Source organism: Rhinopithecus roxellana, chromosome 1, assembly GCF_007565055.1.
Source record: "Rhinopithecus roxellana isolate Shanxi Qingling chromosome 1, ASM756505v1, whole genome shotgun sequence".
Lineage (NCBI taxonomy): Eukaryota > Metazoa > Chordata > Mammalia > Primates > Cercopithecidae > Rhinopithecus > Rhinopithecus roxellana.
The window spans coordinates 40,792,488-40,816,463 of record NC_044549.1 but is presented as its reverse complement, the minus strand read 5'-3'; the positions used below and the strand labels follow the sequence as shown (position 1 = coordinate 40,816,463).

Here is a 23,976-nt window from a genome sequence, read left to right as displayed (position 1 = left end):
ACTGACTCCAACCTCACTGACCTAGAAAAAAAAAAAAAAAAGTGGTCACAGGGATGCCTAAAAACTGATGCTGCGTTCTGCGTACTCAAAAGTTCAGGGAAGGGAGTTAAGAAGAAACCCAAATGTTGGAGTAGGAAAGTTACAATCTGGCTCCTAGTCCCATAAACTTGTGATCCACAAAACTACTGAAAGGAAGTACCCTGTGTGAACTCCTCAGTGCATCTAACTGAATCTTTCCTTACCCTTGAAATACACTTAGTTTTTATAATCTATATAAATTATAGGTACATATCAATTCAGTGTTTGGGGAACTGCCCTGGAGTTTTTAAATCAAGACTGGGAGATGGAAATTTGTCCTCCATTCCATCTTAACCTTGCCTTACCCTGTCCTACAGCTAACAGTTTCAGGCTCTTGAACAAATAGCACTCGAATCATTTCAGTAAGGAAAGGGAGATGCATATGATTTATGAATACACTGGAATGAAATCTATATTTCCAAATTAGAAATTTGTATTTCTAATTATAAATGGATTCATAATTAAACAAAATTCCTGGGAGCAAAAGCTGTATTCACTGAGTTTAGAAAGAGAAGCTCTTTTTTCCCTCAGTATCTTTTCTAAAAATAAGTGCTCCCTATATCTCCTTAATGCAGAAAAGTCTGGTAAAGTCAGAGGGATGACAGAATATGTTTACTTGCTTTGATTTATATTACTGATGATTTACCATGTTCTCAAAGTTTGGCCTGCTTCTTGTAAAATGTCAAAAGCTAAGTAATTATCTGTTCTTTAAAATTCAGTTACTGCGAAGTTTCATTTGAATGGAATATTAGACGTTTAAAATTAACTCAATTCCTACATTTTTTTTTCTTTCTTTTTTTTTTTTTTTTTTTGAGACAGAGTCTTGCTCTGTCACCCAGGCTGGAGTGCAGTGGCACAATCTCGGCTCACCGCAACCTCCACCTCTCTCATTCAAGCGATTCTCCTGCCACGGCCTCCCAAGTAGCTGGGACTACATGTGCCCACCACCACACCCAGCTAATTTTTTGTATTTTTAGTAGAAACGGGGTTTCACTGTGTTAGCCAGGATGGTCTCAATCCCTGACCTTGTGATCCACCAGCCTTGGCCTCCCGAAGTGCTGGGATTACAGGCGTGAGCCACCATGCCTGGCCTACATTTTTAATTATGGTATGCACATATGTTAAACTTTTATACAGAACAATCATTTTATAAGTAAGCCAAGTTAATTCATTTTTATGTTTTTTTATTTAACAACAGTTGTATAAATTTTTTTTATTATACTTTAAGTTCTAGGGTACATGTGCACAACGTGCAGGTTTGTTACCTATGTATACATGTGCCATTGTTGGTGTGCTGCACCATTTTTATGTTCTTACTCCAGAGTCTTCAGATTTATGAAGGACAATAAGTAGTAAAAATATGTATGCATGTGTGTATTTCTATTTCCACACCCCCACATTATTTTCCCCAGAAAAGGGTCAAAAAAAGTTTACCCCTCTAGCCAAAAGTTCATTATTTAATTTCTCTTGCCTTGGTTTGACATTAAACCCAGGACTACATTTCCCAAAACTAGTTCTTAGGTGTGGAATGCCTTATATAAAGTGTAATTTGTGAAAATGCAAAAAAAATTTTACTCACAAGTGGCTATAAGCAAGGCAGGCACTTTCATACCCTTTCACTTTGAGAATACATGTGTACACAGAAATATAAGGTGCACGTAAATGGTTCTTCTCTGGTGTGTTTAACTGATTGTCAGCGTAGCCTTGTCACAGAGCATAGCCAGCACTCCAGCCCCAGGAACAAACTCAGGCCCCATCAGATGGGGACAGACCTACCTATGCCAGATCACACACACACACCCACAGCTGCAGTTTATGCCCTTGCTCCCACAGACTCATGTCCTTGGGAATCTTCACTTGGGTACCTGGTGCCCACCATCACAGCTCAGCATCCACACGAGGAAATTCATTGTGCTGCTTTTGTCACTTATCGTTTCTCCTTTTGATCCAAATTGTTTGTGTTTCTGTTTGTTTTTTTTAACTATAAATTCTGTGAGCTCAGGATCTATATCTGAGTCAATGCTGTATAACCCACAGCAGGCGACCTATTGTCGGTGCTTAATAATGTGTTCAAATGGATGCGGAGACACAGAATGATGTGGCCAGAATGAGGTCATGCCAAGCTTCTGACATTTGTGCAGGCCTCCTGGCTTCTCTTCTCTCTAGAGGACTCCCACAGATACTTACGTGCCTGCCGGTGAGAACAGGCCTGGAGCCCACAAAGCAGCTCGGAAGAGGAGGGGAATGAGTGGGAAGTGGGAGACAGGACTTTTAGAGGTAGCGATGAAAAGACTCCAGAAGCGAATGAACGTGGGTATGTGGGCATAGACCCCAGATGGCCCAGCCCTGGTCTCCCCTTCCACACCTTGACACTTTAGTGGGATCTGAGGGATTTCTCCCCAGACCACAGGGCCTTTTAAAAGGAAAGGGCAGCCTTGCCTCTCTGATGGTCCTGACCTACAGGTCAGTGTACTCTCCACATAAGGGTCCACAGCTTCACTCCCTACAGACTGAACTGGAGCACCCATGTCCTTCCTGAAGAATGCTAGCCAGCTGTCTTCGCAGGAGTTCCCTGGGGAGACAGGCTCAGCAGGGCATTGTCGACTCTCAGCAGCATCTATCTGTCTTGGCCCAGGAGTAGCAGCTCAGAGGGCTCTGGGTCTGGCTGCCCCTCGGAGGCGTCACCCAAGGGCAGCCACTCAGCTACCCGTGATGCCGAACAACTCCTGCATGAGGGGCGTAGCAAAGGGGTGTATGTCCTGGATGCGCAGCAGCCGCTGGGTGTGCTGGGCGTTGATGCTGCGGAGCTCAGTGAGCATAGCCATGATCTTCAGGAACAGGAACCTGCGTGTCGGCCAGAGAAAAGGTTGGGGGTGCAGCCCGCCCTTTCCCTGACCTGCAAGCCTCGGGGCTGCTCTGAGATTGCAAAAGCATAATCTCTGGACATTTCAGGTCAGCCAAGAGACAAGGCTTGGCTGAATTCCGTAAGCTTCTCTTTCACGCTGTGGATGAGAAAAGCAGAACAGCCTACCCGGTACTCTCCCCACTCCCATCCCATCCATGGGAGTTGTGTCTTTTTTTTTTTCTTGAAAGAGACAGGATCTCGTCCTGTTACCCAGGCTAGAGCATAGTGGCATGATCATGGTCTCACTCCAGGGTCAAACTCCTGGACTCAGGAGACCTCCAGCCTCAGCCTGCTGGGTAGCTAGGACTAGAGCACATGCCACCATATCTGGCTAATTTTTTAAATTTTTTCTAGAGTTGGGGTCTGGCTATGTTGCCCAGACTGGTTTTGAACTCCTGGCTCCAAGGGATCCTCCTGTCTTGACCTCCCAAATTGCTGGGATTATAGGTGTGAGCCACAACACCCAGCTGCAGGAGTTGCATCTTTGTACACAGAGACCTCCGTGGGAAAATCCAGATATTGCTGCTACCAGTTTGGGGGTGTGGGGCTGTCACTGCCTTCATTAATGTCCAGGGGCCAGGACTGAGCAGAGTCGTTGTGGAGGTTAGGGGCTGCAGGCTGGAATCCCTTCCTGGAGCTAGCTTTGGATCCAGTATCTGAGATGTACCATATCCTCAGTATCCCACAATGGAAAAGAAAGCTGGCACTTCCAGCCTTCTGCCTCCATACAAGGAAGGGTTGAGCAAAGGACACCAAGCCAAAAAGAAAGCTGTGCAGGCCAAATAAGGATTTCGGTGTATAAGTTCACACTATAGTACTCAGTGTTGGCCTTAACTCTTCATGGCCTGGGGCTCAGTACAATCCAAGTTTGTCTCTGGGCCTGTGGGCATCAGTTTGGGCACTAGGTCACAGGAGCTATGGAGGACCAGTGAAGGTAGAGAAGTCCTTTTCTGGGCCACATCCCCCTGTTTGCTTGTGTTTTTCCTGGGAAGTGGTTAGGTAGTGCTCAAAAGTGTGAGCTTTGGACCTGGTCTGGCTGGCTGTACCTCCAGATGCCTCCCTCTGGCTGTGAAGCCTTGGGCAATTTCCCTGAACCTTGGCTCCCTCACACCACCCTCACGGGTCCTCACCCCCTGCTGTGCGCACCTATGAGCAGGCTGGGGCCGATTGCATTCAATGTAGGACTTCAGAGTAATAGCGAATTGCTCCTGCAGCTGGTCCACCACGCGGTGCTGCACCACACCTGGGCGGTCTGGAGGGGAGGGGAGGGAGGTGTGGTGCAAGATCATGAGGCAAAGACAAGCTCAGTCCAGCCCAGAGTCAGGGCATTGCTCACCAACCACATTCCAGAGCTGGAGTCACCCAGGCAGGGAATTGAGGGAAGACCAGGGCTGGGCATCACCCACTGACCCCAGGAGAAACCAGCGATAGCCCCCATCCTGGCTGCACAGTGAATGAGGAGCAAGGCTATGGATTGGGACCTTCCCTGGGGAGGGCAGATAAGGCTGGGGGGATGTCAGGCAGCCTAGGGGAGACCCTCACCTGGGGAGAAGAGGGAGATGGCCTGCATCAGCACATACTCCTCCTCATGTAGCTGCAGCTTCTTCAGCATGTAGTGGAATTTCAGCATGGGCTCCAGCAGAAGTTGCTGGAAACCACCTGTGGATGGTAACAGGATGGAGGGGCAGCTTCTCAGCAAGCTGACCAAGATCCTGTCATCCCTCACCAATATCTTGTTTTCCACCACTCCGTCTTCCTGCTCGGCCATCCCAGAACCTGCATATCCTGGCGTAGCTCCCTTCCTCCCACAACTGCAGTGTTTCCCTCCCTCTGCCAGGGCAGGCAGGCTCTCCCAGGCACCTGCAGTGTCTTCCAAGCAGTAGGACAGCCGGCCACACTCCCAAGTTCCAGTCTCCGCGTTGAACACTGTGTTGAATCTCAGCTGGCACAGCTCAAAAGTGGCCCCCTTCAGCAGGGAGATCTGGTCCTCGATGGGCAGGTCCCTGGCAGCAAGGATGGGGAGGGGAGGACAGCTCCCTGGGAGGCGGCCCACAGGCCGGCACCAGCAGCCATCCCATAATCCAGAAGTTGGGGGCAACAGGAAGAGGGAGAATGGCTCCTTTCCCTGAGGATGACTGCAGCTGCTGTCTGACTGCCTCTCATCTCTCCCCTCACAACCCAGCAGACAACTCTGCCCCCCAGCATCCTCTCCTCCCCTGCTATCTCTGGGAACTCCACCCACTGAGCTTGGCATCCAGGTCCCTTAGAGCCTGGCCCCATCTCCTTCAACTCCTATACAACTCCTGACCTACAACTAGTGCTTTGGCTTCTAGTCCCTGGCCTCCTCCTTTCTGCCTCAGTTTCCCCCTTGGAATGACTGCCCCTTTAGTATATCCTGCTAGCCCCTCAAGCCAAGCTATGTCTTTGCCCCTCTCAGAAGTCTTTCCAGAATGCAGTCTCCCCTTTCCAGAGTGCAAGTGCCGCCCTTTTGGCCTGAGCTCCAGCAGTGGGGATGTTTGCTTCCTGCGGTCAGTGTTGGGTTTAATGTGCACACACGTATTTCTACTGTTTCCCTGCAGCCCGGATGCCTGCAGCCCCAGTCCTATCGCCGGAACACAGGCCTCACCATGGAGGTGGCTTAACAAGCCTCTGAGATTATGGTTACACAGATACCCTTCTGGTCCTGCAGGGACCACTCCCTCCCAACCTGGGAGGGACCCCCACCTCCCCAGTAAGGAGGCATTCCTTACAAGAAAGAAGCGTCACAGCCTGAGAGGGAGGCTGCTTACTCTAGGTTTTGAGGAAACACTACCTCTGGCCTTGGCCTCTTTGGGAATTCAGGCCCTGTGCTACTGGCACCCATCCTTCTTTTAGATCCGTAACACTGAGCTACAAATGCCACGGAATTGATCTTGTTCTTCTGTGCCTCCCCATTGCCTGGCTTAGGACCTGGCATCGAGCTGGCTTTGGTACTTCCAAATCTACCCTCCACCACTGATTAGCTGTGACCTTGTACAAGTTTCTTATCCTCGGGAAACCTCAGTTTCTATCTGAGAATGAAGACAGCAGTGACACCTCGGGTCACTGTGCTCAACATTGGTGGCCATGAGAAATAGCAAGTGGGGAGCCCTGGTGTTAAATTGTCAGTCACTGGATTTCACCAAAGATCTTCCAATGTCCACATTTATAAGTAGGCTTCTCTCCCTGCCCCTTTAAGCTAATTTGCCACCATCTGACCCCCATTCCAAATTTGCTGTCAGCATCACCCGGTTAAATGTCATGCATGACCCCTACAGGGCCAGAGAAGAACCTCTGGGCTCCCAGACTATAACCTACCCTCAACCTGCTGAAGAAACCAGGAGCTTCTGGCAGGCGTGTTTCAGCCCCGCTTGACCAGGCCTGGCAAGGCGAGGTGGCCTACCCAAGAACAGATACACCTGGCACCATCCCTAACCCTAAGATTGCAGACATATTCTGGGGCTGTGGTTCCTGCCACCCCAGGAAGTTCCCACATCTCCCACTAACCCCAGTTGCCCCAGTGGTTGTTGCCTCCACATCTAGCTCTGGGGAGACCTGACCCTTGGGCTCTGAGGACCACCCAGCCTCCCCATGGCCTTCGCAGTCTTATCTTGTCTATTTCTCTCATTCTTTGGTCTGGAACTGTCAACATGTGATTCCTGCCCCTTTAAGTGAGAGTAAGAAAGATATCCGAATGCCCACTCTGTGCTGGGGGCTCTTCAGATGTGTTCTTATTTCACAGAACAGCCCTGCAGGGGAAGCACTGTTAGCTTCCATTGAGCAGGTGGATAGGCAGAGACACTGGCAGGCCCACAGCCATACAGCAAGGCCTCTACTCCCCCACAGCACTGGCTGCCCTGGGGGGCAGGGCACAGGAAAAGGAGGGTCTTCTGCCACCAATATCCCCCAAATTCAGGATCTACCCCAGGCCCTTTGAACCTCCTGGCTACTTCCAGTTCCTTTCCACACCCAACCACCCAGTCTCCATGTCCTACCTGAAGTAGGAGATGACTTTGGCAAAGTTGATGATGCCTTTGAACATGTAGGTTGACATGTCAGCCATGTGGGGCAGCAGGGAGAAGATCTCTTTCCCGCCATTGTCGGCTGGGGGTTTGTAGTTCCAGACACTGCCATCCTCCCCCCGCAGCTGCACAGAGACCTTCACAGACCACAGATCTTTCCTGATCTGGCTCCACTTGGCAGCTTCTTCCCTCGATGGAGCCTGCAGAGACTCTGGCATCTCACAGCCACTGCTAAGCACCCCTGGCAGCTAGAACACATGCCAGGAGGCAGAGAGAGGAGAGACAGCATGTGTTTCCATAGACAGGTCCCAACTCAGGCCCCAGCCAAACGTGCACAGCCATAGTTGCAGCCCGAGAGGATGCACAAATGCAGGCATTCACACCCACATGCATGCATGTGTCCCCCCACCCCCCCCCCCACACACACACACAGCATTTGTTTCTTCTCTCTGGTGTTCTCTATCAGATGAAGGTGCTTTGGGGATCTATGAATTAATGGTCACACACGTCCCTGCTTGGTTAAAATGGAGGGCAAGGGGGACTCCAACCATGGTGTGTTGTCCCAAGCATTCCAGATGTTGGGCTCAGGAAACTCAGAAGGTTTAGGGCGCTATGGATGGGAAGAGCAGATCCGAGGTCACTGGGCTCATCCAGTTCTTTGGGCTGGGAAGGGCCACTTGAGATATCTATCAGTGCAAAGGGGAAGGAGGGCACTTGGAGCACAGACATGGTTAACGTGCCTGGGATCAAGAAACACCAGTTCACGAAAGTCACACCCCCCAACAGGTCCTGACCCTGTCCTCATAAAGTCCTGAATGCCAGTAACACTGGGGAACTGCCTAGCTTTCCCTCCATTTATTGCTCAGACCCAGTTCCTACCTGCTTTAAAGGAGACAGCAGTGATTTTCAAACCTGAACCTGCAACAGAATCACCTGGGGATCCTGCCCCTCCCTGGAGCTTCTGATTCAGGAGGTCTGGGACGACCTGAAAATCTGCATGCTGATGCTGCTGACCCAGGGACCACACTTGGAGAGTCTTTGGGAATGAGACTAAAGCTTTGAGGAGCTGGCACAGATGCAGGGCCAGCTCTGCAAATCTACCCTCCACCACTGATTAGCTGTGACCTCGTACAAGTTTCTCATCCTTGGGGAACCTCAGTTTCTATGTGAGAATGAAGATGGCAGTGACACCTCGGGTCACTGTGCAGTTCCTCCTACCCGGAAATTCTTGAAATGGGAGAAGGTAGTGTCAAAGGTTTTCATCTGAGCGTCCATCAGCTCCTTGATCATCATCCACTGCTCCTCCGTCAGCCCCTGCACTCCCGGTGGCTGAGTCCGGATCCGTTCTCTTTTCTTCCTCTTGATCAAGGCCCGCCTCTCCTCCACAGCTGCGTCAGACATGATCACTGCAGGGACAGCGAGGCTGGCTCAGGCACACGTGCCCCTGGTCAGCCTCCAGCCCCCCGGGGAGCCGCTGCATAACCCTCTTAAGGCAGCAGAAGGCATTGGGTAAAAGGGAAAGTAATGGTGACAAGCAATTCTCCCCTGTCTGGACTCAAGAGGCCTGTGGGCTCCTCTGGAGTAACACCTGGGTGAGGACAGAGGTGAGGTGCGGCTGGGGTGTCGCCCTCTGCAGTGGAGTTTGTGAGGACACTGTGGGGCCCTGGCAAGAGCAAGGGCTTCAGAATCCAAAGGCGCTAGGCTTGCATGAAAACTTTGCCACTTACTACCTGTGACCCCAAGCAACCTCCTTAACCTTTTCTGCCTTCAGGTTTCTTCTTTGTAATCCAGAGAAACCGTGTTTACCTCGCACTGCTATTAAATGAGACCTTGCATGTAGGGTGCCTAATATAGTTCCTGGTACATAAGAGATGTTCAGTAAATGGCATCTACTGTTAGCATTTTCGGATGAATTATATACCAAGACTCTTCAGAGGTGTCTGGGTCTCCAAGACCCCAGAGAGCTGGGCTACAGCTTAGCAAGAAATAGCAGCTCCAGACACTTCATATATAGCCCGGAGCCTTAGGGTCTTCTGTGGATTTCTGGAGCCCACTCATGTGTGTAGAGCAAAGCTATGAGGTCCTTGGTCGGGAGAGATCAAGAACGGCTGCCAGCAGCCTAGAGAACTTGAAAGAAGCAGCTTTGGGTCCCCTTGTGTTCCATGGAGACAAAAATGCGCTAGAAGCATCTAGCCTTTTTTGCATGAGCCTTAATCTCAGAGTGACCTAGGAGTACAAATATATCAAAGTTAAATAGGTAGAATGAGAACACCTCCTGTCACCTGTCTGCGAACAGTTCCCCTGTAAAGATCCAGGTCTGGTGCGGATGGTGGGCGCTAGTAGCTATAAAGCGGGGGGTCCTATCACCCATGTGGCTCCTGCTTCCCTCCCCCAGATTCACACCCCTACCCCCAAATGTGGTTTCAAACCATTACAACAATTATGAAGGGGACAAAAAGAATCATGTAGGAGCAACTGAAGGGAGACAGAGGGCACGCCCTGGCAGGGTTGCCCAGCACACATCCCAGGACGGAGATTACAGACTCCCTCCATCACCCAGCGGGCCGGCTGCAAGCGCTCCCCCAGGTGACTGCCTGTTGCACACCGACACCAGCTCACATGTGCACATGTGTTCACGCGCACACTCGGCGCGCATCTCCACACTCGCATGCACACACCCACGGCACGTCTCTACACAGAGCCGTGCACCCCGGCCCCGGCCCGCCCGCTCGCCCACTGCTCACTCTCCTTCTTCATGCCGCTCTCCAGGCACTTGCGCAGGCGGCAGGCCTGGCACTGTCGCCGGGTCTTCCGGGTGATCTCGCAGGCGCCCTTCCGGAAGGGGCACCTCAGTCGGGCGTTGCGTTTCATGGCCCTCCTGTGAGAGAACAGGGAGCAGAAGGAAGGATGCACGGGTGCCCGGGCCCTCCGCCTGGGGCTCCGGGCCACACCACCTCTCTCCCCAGCCCCTACCAACTCGGGGAGGGGCACACTAGCCTTTGCGTCCCAGCTGGGTCAGATTTTATGGGAAGGGTGTAGGTGGGCGTCCCTAGAGGTCCAGGACTCGGCTAGAGGGGGCAGAGCGGGGGAGGAAACCTTTTCTGGCCATTCCCGCAGGAAATGGGACACGTGCTTTTCGCCGGGCCTGCAGCCTCAGAACCACTTTCTGGGACACTTCCGCTCCAGGCCCATCTTCAGCGCCTTCCCTTCTTCCTGAAACACCTGTCCCCTCCTCTTTCACACCCTTGTTACCAGAAAGTTCCCAGGGAGATGGGCCTCTTCCTCGATTTCTCCTCCTTAAAGGAGGAAGCCGAGGAAAAATGACCCCAGGAGGGTAAGAAACCAGAGAAGCCCCCTGTCGCCTTCCCCAGCTCCCCTTCCAGACTGGGCAGCCAGGGAGGAAGGGGTGAACTGTGGGGAAGCTTTTCTACCCTAAGGGGCAGCGGCTTCCCCATGGCAGAGTGGATTTCCCTCGTTGACCTAGGGGGCAAGGAGGTCGAACGCCTGGAACAGCAGAGCGTGCAGGCGGGACCCACGGGCCCCGCACACCCCTCTCTGCGGTGCGCAGAGAGGCAATGGGGCAGATGCCTTTTGGAGACTGGGGTACAAGATCACCTCCTCCCAGCCGGAAAGTCCTGCTTGTCCCACAAAAGACACGGTCAGTGCAGCCCTACCTTTGCTTTCCCCATTTCCACAGCTGGATGGAAAGAAACAATTTCTCCCTTGGCTCTGGCCTCTGATTCTGGTCCAGAGTGGAAACTGAGGGAAGGCTGGCCCAGGAGCATGGAACAGCCAGGGAGGGCTGCAGAGTTCCCTGAGGGCAGGCCTGGGAAGCTGAGCCAAGCCCGCAGTGACCTGGCAGGGGCAGGTTTGAGGATGGAGGCCTCGGGCCCGGGACCAGTGACCAGCCCAGGGGCATGTTCTTCACAGACGCCATCACTGCCTTTTGCCTTCCCAACTGGCCTGGGTAAGAAAGCCCTGATGCTACATCAAAGTCCACCGAGAATGGGTCAAAGATGAAACCGGGGCTCACACTGATTAAAGGTATGCTGTGTATCAGATATTAGGCTAGGTACTTTGCAGTTTTGTAAATTTAGTTCTCAAACTCTGTGAAATTCATAATCTCATCTGCCTGGCACAGATGAGGGAGACTGAGGCTTGGAGAAGATGGATCCCCAGCTGTCCTCCGGGTACATGACAAGCTGAAATTTGAATCCAGGTCTGCCTGATACTGGATTTAGCTTTTGCCCACTACACATTGCCTCTTTCTGAGAGTCCCAGGAATAGTACCCAAATGAGGAAGGGAGAGCAGAAGATTCCCACATGCTGAGGCAGGATGCACAGACACTCCTTGGGCAGCCTCTTCTGTGCCAGCAGCACCTGGAGCTGGTGCAGACATCCACCCTCTTCCACGCAGTCACGTGGCGTGTGGCCAGCTCAGGGACATATCTGCTGCTCTTTGCTAGTTACTAGCTCAGGCATAGGCTGGGCCTGGCTCTAGCCAATGTGAGGGGACTTCTGGGAAAGATTTCCTTACTCTCAAAGATGGGCCTTTTTGTGCCTCTGCTGAACATAATGATTCCTGCCTGGGGCCCCGGCACTGTGCCCCTATAAGGGGAGCCAGACTGCAATGAGAGCTCTCGCGTGGGATGGCTGAAGAGAAAAATGGAAAGAACTGAGCTGCTGAACTCACCAACCTGGAGGCCTTCAGACTTCCTGTTAGGAGAAGTAATGCGTTTTCCTTATTGCCAAACCAATTTGCGACAAGGGTTCTGTGACTTGTAGCTGAACCCAGCCTGACACTGCTGATATGTCTCACCCCTGTTACAACTCATGCAACACGAATGTTCATTTCTCCCTGGAACCTGCCCTTTTCCATTTGAATGCCCAGCCACCAGGAAGAACTCTGCAAAGGGCCATCAGGCAGGCTGTCTTGGAAATGCATGAGGGTCCCACATGTGGCTCCTGAGATGGGAGCTGCTCCTTGCATACCCTGTGCCCTCCGGAGGGTGCACCTGGAGGGCTTCCTCACACATGGCTTTCTCTCCTCTCCACCCCTCCCCTCCCTTCGGTCTGCTTCTCTTCCCATGGTCTGAGCATTTATTTTATGCCATTCTTTAGGAAACAACCACCCCAGAAGGCGAATGTGAACCCTTGGATTTGGGAGTTTCAAATTCCTTACCTTTCACTGAGTCATTTTCCATTTTATTCAAGAGCACATGGAGAAACCAAGGTATATCTTAATGGAAGGAGACCCTTCCCGGGTAGAACAGGGAGACTGAAGATGAATGATTCCTCTGGGATATAAATGGCTCCCTTGAGACTAATTACAAGGCCTTTGGGTGGGCCACCAGCCCACACTGAACCTGGGGGACAGGTCAAGCTGAGGCCCTGAGACGTTACCCAGTGGGTTAGTGGCAGACCCCAGTTAGGTGTGACCCAGCGTGTCAGTGGTGGCAGGTGGGTGAAGACTGATGGGTAACTCTACCTGAAAAAGCCCTTGCATCCTTCACATGTCATGACATTGAAGTGATAACCAGTGGCCTTGTCCCCACATACACGGCAGATTTGGGGACCCCCAACTTCCTCATCTGCGTTGACAGGGGGCTTTCCAGGAACAGACTCTGTGTCCTCACAGTGTACAAAGTCAGCATGGTTCCAGCCTTCTTTGGGTCTCACCTCCAGGTTTGCTTCTGGGCCTCGTGGACTAGAAATGAGGAAACCACAGAGAATGAAAAGACTGGACAGGCATGTGCAGAGGCCTCAGAGGAAACACTCTGTCCCTTCCATGCATCACTCACATTTGGGCCTGTGGACTCAGGAACTGACCTCTCATGGGGAAAAAAAGCAGGGAATGGGGTTGGAATTGTTATAAAGAGAGCCGTAATCATGACGTTTTGTACACAAAAATAGAGCCCTGGAGTAGAACCTGTGAACAAGAGCATGGGAAAGACAAGGGCAGGAGGGAGGCAGAAATGAGAAGAAAAGAGAGCAGGCTGTCTGGGTCGGATCATGGAGGCCACAGCTGGGTGGACTGAGGTTAGGAGGCCACGACCTGGCCAGAGGTCTCAACGGGGAGCAACTCGTGGACAGATTACTTGTTCAAGATGATTTCTGGGATTGGGACATTGAGGGAGGATAGTCCCTCAGGTGGGGTGTGGCCTAAGCTCCCACAAGGAGCTAGAAAGGCTGGGCAGAAAGAGAATTTTCAACTAAGTAGCCAGGCAGATGGGGAAAAAGTGGAGGCGTGGTGGGCAAGATCACAACATGGGAAGAAAGATGGCCTGTGGTCCCAGCAGAGTTGGGGTCTAAGTGGATATTGAAGAACTTGTGCCTATTAATAGAGCTGTGGCTAAGCATGGTGGCTGATGCCTGTAATTCCAGGGCTTCGGGAGGCTGAGGCAAGAAGATTGCTTGAGCCCAGGCGTTTGAGACCAGCCTGGGCAACAAAGTGAGATCTTGTCTTTACAAAAAATATAAAAAACAGCCAAGATCGATGTCGTGAGTCTATAGTCTCAGCTACTTGGGAAGCTGAGGTGGGAGGATTTCTTGAGCCTGAGGGTTTGAGGCTGCAGCCAGCTAGAATCATTCTAGTGCACTCTAGCCTGGGTGACAAAGTGAGACCTCATCTCTAAAAGAAAGAAAAAAAGAAAAATAAAATGAGCTGTACTCAAAGATGCCCTCCCCAGGCAACTTCCACCTTGAGAGCATAACTTGAATTCTACTTGGAACAGACATGGAGAGTGTTCAGTAGAAATGGGGGACTATACTTTTACTACCATCCTCAAAAGTCTCTCTAGGCACTGACTGACAAGGGCAGCCACCACCACAAATGATGATCCTTTTTCTAAAGCCAAAATCGAAACTTTAGTAAAATTCTAACACATAAATTTCTGTTTCTAACATCATGACAGGTGACATCTGACAGTTTCACCTGTAAGAGTAAATAAGGAATTAATCTGTCTCTGACCCTGGCCCTCCATTGCACTGCGAATAAAATACATTGACTGGAAACCTGAACTGAACAGGCATAGGGGAAAATCTCCCTGATTTTTCAAATCATGATCATGACTTTATGTAGGTTTCCAGACTAAATGTATACTTTAGGCGTTCACAAAAACCTCAAGCCAAAAAGTTGATTTAAGATTTAAAGTGCATTTGGGTTGGTAATTCTCCCAGATACCCACAAAAGCAGACAGAAATCCTCCTTCTTTTTTTTTTTTTTTTTGAGACCGAGTTGTGCTCTGTCACCCAGGCTGGAGTACAGTGGCTCCATCTAAGCTCACTGCAACCTCTGCCTCCAGGGTACAAGTGATTCTCCTGCCTCAGCCTCCTGAGTAGCTGGGACTACAGGCGCCCACTACCATGTCTGGCTAATTTTTGTATTTTCAGTAGAGATGGAGTTTCACCATGTTGGTCAGGCTGTTCTCAAACTCCTGACCTCAAGTGATCCACCCAACTCAGCCTCCCAAAGTGCTGAGATTACAGGTGTGAGCCACCACGTCTGGCCAGAAATCCTCCTTTTTGGAGGAACTCACTTTCCACTTTCTAACTAGGCACAAATAATCACCTATAATTTCAAAGAAATATGACCAAATACTCAGAAGTCATGAATGAAAAGACTGGCACAGCATGATGAGCAAGAATCAGCAAAAAAAAAAAAAAAAAAAAAAAACCTTCTAAAATTAGACATGAGAAGATGCCCTGAATTATCAAACACAGAAATGTTTAAATAAGCAGTACAAGAGGTTGACGACATAAATAAAGAACAAAAGACCATAAAATTGACCAAGCAGATTTGAAAAATGAATAAAGATTTACTATAAAAATCAGAATAAACAACGACTCCTTAAACCAATAACAACAATATCTTGGGAGTTAGGAAAAGCAAAATACAACTAAAATATGGATGGACACAATAACTAAGGTTCTGTATTGTTGAAGGGAAAAAAAGATGGTAAATCTTAGATTTTGATTAGTGAAGTGTGCTTGTTGAAATGTCTAGGGTTATCATTAAAAGTCCAAAAATAGAATGCATAACTTGGAAGCTAATAAAAAGGAAAAAATGGAAGGAAAAAAGTATAAAAGAAGGCAATTAGAGAGTTAAGAAACTGAAAGGGTGAGACAAATAGAAAACACAGATGTGTGGTAGAAATACCAAATATGGGGCCGGGTGCGGTGGCTCATGCCTGTAATCCCAGCACTTTGGGAAGCTGAGGCAGGCGGATCATCTGAGGTTAGGAGTTTGAGACCAGCCTGGCCAATATGGTGGAACCCCATCTCTACTAAAAATACAAAATATTAGCTGGATGTGGTGGCAGGTGCCTATAATCCCAGCTACTCAGGAGGCTGAGGCAGGAGAATGGCTTGAACCCAGGAGGTGGAGGTTGCAGTGAGTCAAGATCGTGCCATTGCACTCCAGCCTGGATGATAAGAACAAAACTTTGTCTCAAAAAAAAAAATGTTGTAGTTAAATGTAAATATATTAAAAGACACTGTGGGTCTGGATGTAGTGGCCCATGCCTGTGGGTCTGGATGTAGTGGCCCATGCCTGTAATCCCAGCACTTTGGAAGGCTGAAGTGGGCAGATCACTTGAGGTCAGGAATTCAGGACCAGCCTGGCCAACATGGAGAAGCCCATCTCTATCAAAAATACAAAAATTCGCTGGGTTTGGTGGCGCATGCCTGTAATCCCAGTTACTTGGGAGGCTGAGGGATGAGAATCACTTGAACCTGGGAGGCAGATGTTGCAGTGAGACAAGATTGTGCCACTGCACTCCAGCCTGGGCAACACAGCGAGACTACGTCTCAAAAAAAAAAAAAAAAGCACACTGAGAAAGATGGTTTCAGCACATAGCTGCAGCAATCTTAGGTTCAGGATTAGTATTTTGAGGCAGATTTTGTATTAGAGAATAAGACATGGAACAGATACCAAAATGGAAACTAATGATTATTCAAACTCAGTGTTTCAGGTCCTTTGTGAAAGGTCATTCATTGTCTTAGTGTATTCAGGTTGCCATAACAAAATATCAGAAGCTGAGTGGCTTATAAACAACAGAAATTTATCTCTCATGGTTCTGGAGGCTGAGAAGTCCAAGATTAAGGCACTGGTAGATTCAATGTCTGTGAGAGCCTGCTTCCTGTCATCTATGGCACTTTCTCCCTGTGTCCTCATATAGTGAAAGGGGCTAGCCAGCCAGCTCTTTGGGTCTCTAGGGCCTCTCTCTCTCTTTTGAAACAGAAAAAAAGAAAAAGAAAAACCTCTGCCACCCTGGCTGGAGTACAGTGGTGTGATTTCAGCTTATTGCAGCCTCTACCTCTTGGACTCAAGCGATCCCCCAACTCAGCCTCCTGGGACCACAGGTGCATGCCACCACACCCAGCTACTTTTTTTTTTTTTTTCATTTTTAGTAGAGACAGGGTTTCCCCATATTGCCCAGGCTTGTCTGCAACTTCTGGGCTCAAGTGATCACCTGCCTCAACCTCCCAAAGTGCTGGGATTACAGGCATGAGCCACCACGCCCCGCCTCTGGGGTCTCATTCATGAGGACCTAACTCAATCATGAGGGTTCCACCCTCATGACCCAGTCACCCCCCAAAGTCCCCACCTTCTAAAGCCATCACACTGGGGATGAGGATTTTAACATACGAATTTGGGGGAAACATAAACATTCAGAACATGGCACTCATTTATTCCTCATAACAATCATCATGGCATTTATCATATTCCTCAAAAGACATGTGTTGAGCATCTACTACACACCAGATATATTCTGTTATGTATTCCAAATAACTTGGAAGTTACTCTTATGACAAAAACCCAGGGACTTTACAAAACCCTCTAACTGTTCACAAAGAATGTTCCCAAATCAAAGAGCATCACAGGCAGGCAGAGGAAATTTTATTAGCAGGATAGTATTTCAGAGTGCACATTAGAGGAGAACAACCTCCCTTATGTTTTCAGCATCATTCAGGAGCCATGAGGGATAGCAGCACCTGGGGCAATGGAGACAGTAGGCAAAGATTCTGCACATCAATTATGAACTTTGGACAACTGAAGATGGTGAGATGGTGCTTTCTCAGCAATAAATATAAATGCTCTTCCCCATAATGGAAGGGACAATTATAACATGACTACATGACTCGCAGGAGAAGCCCAACAGGTGACATGGACCAAGAAGATAAAAGAAATGTCACCAAAGGACCAGAGGAAGGACATTTACTTAAGCCATGTCTAATTTCCACTTTCCCCAATTTCTGAATGAGGAGATAGTAGAATTAATGCCAGAATCTCATTCCATGGTATTTGTATAACTTTCATTTTGTTTGGCCCAAGTGTTAAGCAAACTGACACTGGCACATTCTGTAGTTCCTTCTCTCATATGCCTGTGAAGTCCCAGCTAGAGAACCCATGATAGCTGTTGTCCAAGGTGGTCCCCAAGGAGCCATGCCCCGAAAGATTCACACCCTTGTGCAGCCCCCTCCTATAATGAGTCTAGGCTGGTCTGTGACTTGCTTAGTTAATAGAATGTGGGGAAGAGACAGTTCTGGGCCTAAGCAGTAAGAAGCCCGGTAGCTTCTACTTTTGTCTTTGGAGAGCCCTAAGCCACTGTGTAACAAAGTCTGGCTACCCTGCTTAGTGACCACCCAAAGAGACCATGCGGAGAGTTCATGTGAAGAGGGAGAGGCCTGAGATCGCACCAATGAGAGAGGCCCGGCCACCTCAGCCTCCTGGTCATCCTCACCAAACATCAGATGTGTGGGTGAGCCCTCTTGGACTCCCCAGCCCAGTTATGCCTCTAGGTGACTGCAGCGTCGGCCAAGGTCCTGTGGTACAGAAGAACTCCGCAGCTGAGCCCAGCCAACACAGAAAATCATGTCAGAAAATGAAACAGTGGTGGGTTCAATCCAGTGAGTTTAGGGGAGATTTGTTATGAGGCAAGAAATAATGGAAGCAGAACCCCTGGAGTTGGGTTAGAAACAGATCTGAACTGGGGTGAAGGGGTGCCAGCCAGCAGCTGCAGTCCTGCTCCCGTGTCACTCTTCCATCACTGTTCCTTTACAGAATGTCGCCCTCTGGGCAGGAAAATGACAGTGACTGGCTGTCTGGTGTATGCCAGCTACATCTCTATTTCATGCAAATTTAGTGAGACCAATTAGATGTGTACTTTTAACTGAATACAGCTGTGTTTGCTTCTGAGGGCTCCACCTGCTTCTCAGGGTGCTTAGTAATCGGTGAAGTCTCATCAGAAGAGGGTTGAAAGTATCATCTCCTGTACTGAGTGAAAGTAAAACACTTCTTCAGAGAGGCCTTTGCAAAGATAATTAATTGTAAAGTCCAGTATGCAAGGTGAATATTAAAGCTAAGGATTATGTTCTCAGAAAGGAAGAATATAATTCATTTATTTAATAAATGAGTGAATAAATCAATGAATTTAGTCTTTCTACATGACTAAAATTGTCAGTTTGCTGAAGACACCGTCAGTCTGCACTGAGCACACACAGCTCCTCTCCTCTTTAGGTGAGCGATTCATTGACATTATTTAGCTGGCAGGAGGTGGAGCCAGAATCTCAATCCATGTCAGTCTGACTCCAAAACCTGTGTTCTTAATTCAGTGCTATGCTGCATCCTTCACAAGGTTTGTCTTTGAGTGAATGAACTGTTCATTAAACTTTCTTCATTTCCATGCCTGCAAACTTTTTCCTAGGTGGTTCACCCCAGACAGGGTCCCTCCATGCCATGGGACTCCTTTAATGTAGGTTCCTGTTCCCAGGCAGGAAGTGATTCCCTAAGACCCTCACTTCTTTTCTTGCCATTTCAATTCTAGCTATAGAAGAATGGACCGAGGATCCTTGTTGCCACTCTGACCACATCCAGAGTTATCTTGTTCCACACCCTCTGAAGGGCTTGAGCCCAGGAGGTCAAGACCTGCCTGGGTAATATAGCAAGACCCCATTCTCCACAAAAAGGAAAAAAAAAAAAAAAGACCAAAAAAAAATCATATGATTAATGAAAAGGAAATGGAAGATAATATAGACAAAGAGATGAAGGCAAGAAAAGCTTCAAAGGAAAACTATGATCTATGGAAAAGTAAAAAACCCATAATAGCCAAAATAATGTTGAAAGAGAAGAACAAAGTTGGAGGACTTACACTTTTTGATTTCAAAACTTACAACAAAGCTAAAATAACCAAGATAATGTGGCATTAGTATAAAGACAGATATAGAGATTGATGGATCAGAATTGAGATTCAAGAAATAAACCCTTACTGTTATCATTAATTGATCTCTGGTAAAAATGCAAGGCAATTCAATGGAGGAAAGACCAACTTTGCTAAAAAATGGTGCTTGGAAAACTGGATATTCACATGCAAGATGAATTAAAGCTCTTATCTCGTGCCATACAGAAAATTTTACTCAAAATGGATTACAAAATCATAGATCTAAATGTAAGAGCTATAACTATAAAACTCTGAGAAGAAAACATAGGAATAAGTCCTTATGGTTAGGGAAAGATTTCTTAGGTATGACACCAAAAGCATGAAGGCTTCAGGTATTTTATACACACACACACACACACATATATATATATATATATATATATATTTTGAGACAAAGTTTCGTCACCTAGGCTGGAGTGCAGTGGTGCAATCTTAGCTCACCACAACCTCTGCCTCCCAGGTTCAGGCAATTCTCCTGCCTCAGCTTCCCGAGTAGCTGGGATTACAGGCACCTGCCACCACACCCGGCTAATTTTTGTATTTTTAGTAGAGACAGTGTTTCACCATGTTGGCCAGGCTGGTCTCAAACTCCTGACCTCAGGTGATCCACGAGTCTCAGCCTCCCAAAGTGCTGGGATTAGAGGCGTGAACCACCATACCCAGCCTAGTTTTCTTTATAAAGCATATTACTGGTGGCTGATAGGAGAGATTGTCATATTACATTAGGAAGACTTATTCTATTCCTGGCTTTTAAAAGTCTTTTTTGTTGTTTGTTTGTGTTTGTTTGTTTTTCAATCAGAAAAAATATGGCACAAAAAAGTTGATAAATTGAACTTCATTGAAATTGAATATGTTTGTGCTTTCTATACGATTAAGAAAGTAGAAAGATAAGTCACAGATGGAAATTATCTTTAAAATCACATATCCCATAAGGGACTTGTATTCAGAATATATGAAGAACTCTTACAACTCAATAATAGAAATACAAATAACCCAATTTTAAAATGAGCAAAAGATTAAAATAGATATTTCACCAAAGAAGCTATGAAATGACCAATAAACATGTGAAAATATACTCAAGAATATTGGTTATTAGAGAAAGGCAAATTGAAACCACAAAGAAATACCTCTTACAATACACAACAATGGCTACAAATCAAAAAGACAGAAGAATCAGTAATAATATGGAGAAACTGAGCCCTTATGCACTGCTAGCTGGAGTGTAAAATGGTGCAGCCATTTAAGAAAACAATTGCTCAGTTACTTGAACATAAATTCATCATAAGTCAGCAATTCCACTTCTACATATCCACCCAAGAGAAATGAAAAGCTATGCCCACACACAAAAATTGTACACAACTGTTCATAGCAGCATTATTCATAATAGCCCAAAACCCGACCCACATAGCCATCGACTGGTTCGTGGATCAATAAAATGTGGAATACACCTGGAATGCTAATATACAATGAAATTCTATTCAGTAGTTTAAAAGAATGGAGGATACATGCTACAGCACAGATGAACCTTGAAAACATTATTCTAAGTGAAAGAAGTATACTCAAAGACTACATATTGTATAGCTCCGCTTATATTAAATGTCCAGGAAAGGAAAATCCATAGAGAAAGTAGATTTGTGGTTGCCTGTGGCTGACAGTGGAATAGAGAGTGGCTGCAAATGGACATTAGGTTTCTTTTTGGAGCATAGAAATGTCCTGGAATTAGATTTTGATGATAGCTGCACAAGTGTAAATATACTAAAAGTTATTCAATTGTTCACTTAAATGATTAGACTTTATGATACATAAGCTATCTCTCAATAATGCTATTTTTAAAAATTATCAACTGGACTTTTCTGGATATTCCAGAAATTAACTGTACGATATCTGAAATTGACAACTCATTGGATGTTTTACAACAGACTGAATCAGCAAAAGACAGTGATAGTGAATTCAAAATTAGGTCAACAGAAAAGATATAAACCGAAGCACAGAAACAAACAAAATAAAGAGCATTAAGAAAAAAACAGGGTGTAAGAGACACATAAAACTCAGTGAAATAGCCTAACATATGTTACAGACACAAGACTGGGACAGAAGCGATCTGGGAAAACACATTTGCCAAGAAGTTTTTGAAAGTAATGAAAGAAGGATTAAAAACACACATACCTACCCACACACCTACCCACACATCATAAAATTGCTGGAAATCGATGACAAGAAAACTAATCGTACAAATACCCAGAAAAAAAAATTAACCACAAAGAAATAAAAATAAGATTAATGGTTGACTTTTCAGTTGAAATTATAAAACAGAAAAGACAATGGGTTAATATCTTTATTGCTGTCCAAGAATTTGACCAACAGTTTAATTATCCTTCCATTGTAAAGGCGAAATAAGGACATTTTCAGACAAAGACTGAAGAATTTTTTGCCAGCAGATACTTGCGTTACAAGTAATACCAAAGAAAGTTATCCTGGCAAAAGCCAGTGGGGAGCATGGAACTTCAGGAGGGAATGTGGAGAACTAAAAAGGGTAAAAATATGGGTGCATATAAAACAATATTGAAGGTTTAAAACTACAATAATAATAATGTCCTGTATATGCTATATTTTAGAGATATGTATGTATGTATCTGTGTGTGTAGATATGTATATATAGAGAATTGAAATAGTGATGAATTTGGAGTTGGAATTATTTTCTTTTTCTCCTCTATAATTGTCTGTATTTCCTCAGTTTTCCCTGTTCTCTTCAGAGTAAGAGTCTGATGGCTGAATGCCTGGAGGCTGACATCCCAGAGCACCACTTCAACAGCTTGAAGAAGGAAGTATGGTGGACACAGAGGAAGGGCCAGAACACCTCCTGCCTGGCCCACTGAGCTCTCCCATAAACAGGCTGTTCCTGCTGCTTCCTCATGAGGCCATTTCCTTTCTGGGAAATGCTGATTTTCTGTATAAGATCCCCTGTGTTTGTTTGGGGGTAGTGGAGAATAAGAATGAGAAGGGGAAACACACACACACACACACACACACACACACATGCATACACACACACGTCTTTGTGCAGTTACTTCATTTGCTAAGAGGCCCCAAATCCCCTATTCAAGGGATAAGGGAGGTCTTCCATGAACGACACACACATAAACATGGGAATGACTGATTGTGATCAAACAGGACCCAGCTAGCTGACAGCCTCCTGGAGGTCAGAGGACTTTGATTTTTGCTCCCAGCAGGGAGATATAGTGGGCATCGTCTTGTTGTCATAGTCAGGAGGCCAGGTCCTAGCCCTTGCCACTGATGTTGAACTAACTCGCTTTACTCACTAACTGCTCTATGCTTAGTGTCCCTACAATAAAATGGAAGCTGATAAGAGAGGCTGACATGGCCTTGGGCATGAAGAGGAAGAGGAAGAGGAGAGCGCACTGCTGCAGGGGCTGTTGCCATAGACAGATCTGGCAGGGCAAGAAGTGAGGGGAGAGAAGGTGGGGAGGAAACAGAAAAGTAGATGCCACTCTGAGGCTGGCCCAAGGGAAGCCCCCAGGAGAGCCTGCCCTCCAGAGAAGACAAGTGTGAACGTGGAGGGAAAGAAACTAAGAAAAGCAGTGCAACTGGAGATAGCAATGGAGGGGAATTTGAAATAAAATGAGTGTGAAGTTTCTGCTACAGAAGGAGCAAGGCTCCCAGGAGTCTGTAGAGAGGAGAGGAATAGAGTTGGAAGGGAATGGAAAAGGGGAGAGCAGTACAAGGCTTGAGAGAGCTCAGCGCTGGACAACGGAGCAAGGAAGGGATGCAAAGGAGCCTTGAGGATTAGAACTAGACAGAACGTGCTGGGTGGGCCTTGATCAACGGAGGACAGTGAGTTCCAAGGAGGCTCAACACAGGGACTCTTGCAAGTCCCCTGTCTTGGGGCTGGGAAAGAAGTCTGGGAGAAATTTCAGGTTGTGTCAGGCTGAATGAGACCCTGCTTCAGTTCCAGGGACCTGGGGTTTTCTGATCAACAGGGGATTAAGCCGTGAAGTGTGGCACACTCGGTGTGAGTGTTTAAATCATGTGAGATGATTCAGTGGTACAGGGTAGATCACAACTACAAACTAGAAAAAAATCACAAAGTTGAACATGTTCCTCTCCCTGCAGAAGAGACACGAGGAAGGGAAGGACTAAAGGGAGGTGCTGGGAGGAGACTTTGTGCCTTGGGGGAAAGTGAGAGGCAGGGAGGTGATCCACTAGTGACCTTTGGAGTCAAATATTTAGAGACTAGGCATGAGAACACGGGTGAGTGCTGCAGATACATCTGGGCCAACAGGCCAGGAATTGGAATTGGGTACAGACATGGGAAGTGGTCATCTTTAGTGCTAGAAAGAATGAAATGATCAGTAGAAGGTGCAAGACACTGCCTATCAGGTTGGGAAGTTTAGTGACGATGTAGGGCAAAGGAGAAAACCCCACTATATATTGCCAGCAAAATACTAGAAAGGGGATGATTTAAGGGAGAGAAGCCTTGTCAGGGCATGGTGGGATATAGTTTGATAAACATGGAGAGAGGGAAAACTAAGGCAGTGAGAATGGGGGAATTGTAGTTTAGAAAGAGTTAAGAAGCAAAGTGAAAGAAATTCAAGCAAAAGAACAGAATCCGGCCTTGACTATTTCCAGGCACAGGGAGGTGGCAGCATTAGGAGATGAGGAAGGCGGATTAACAGGGAGCCCAGAGAAACTGCAGGTGATGGGCATGTTTCTT

The 23,976-nt window shown here is 47.4% G+C and overlaps 1 protein-coding gene across 3 annotated transcripts in view; it reads right to left on the bottom strand.

The window, feature by feature from the left end:
* Positions 1 to 1,314: 1,314 nt before the first annotated feature.
* The window catches only part of NR1I2 (nuclear receptor subfamily 1 group I member 2), a 36,272-nt gene continuing 13,610 nt past the window's right edge, over positions 1,315 to 23,976 (bottom strand). The window contains exons 1-8 of one of the 3 annotated variants that reach the window (XM_010357474.2): positions 12,512 to 12,726; positions 9,768 to 9,901; positions 8,242 to 8,429; positions 6,997 to 7,271; positions 4,844 to 4,986; positions 4,526 to 4,642; positions 4,130 to 4,235; positions 1,315 to 2,922 (exon numbers count right to left, since the gene is read on the bottom strand). In XM_010357474.2, the coding sequence (XP_010355776.1) occupies positions 2,778 to 2,922; positions 4,130 to 4,235; positions 4,526 to 4,642; positions 4,844 to 4,986; positions 6,997 to 7,271; positions 8,242 to 8,429; positions 9,768 to 9,901; positions 12,512 to 12,543 (1,140 nt within the window). In that variant the 5' untranslated portion in view covers positions 12,544 to 12,726 and the 3' untranslated portion in view covers positions 1,315 to 2,777. Of the gene's footprint in view, positions 2,923 to 4,129; positions 4,236 to 4,525; positions 4,643 to 4,843; positions 4,987 to 6,996; positions 7,272 to 8,241; positions 8,430 to 9,767; positions 9,902 to 12,511; positions 12,731 to 23,976 lie in introns of those variants that run through there. The other 2 variants (XM_010357472.2, XM_010357473.2) reach the window with 2 other exon arrangements.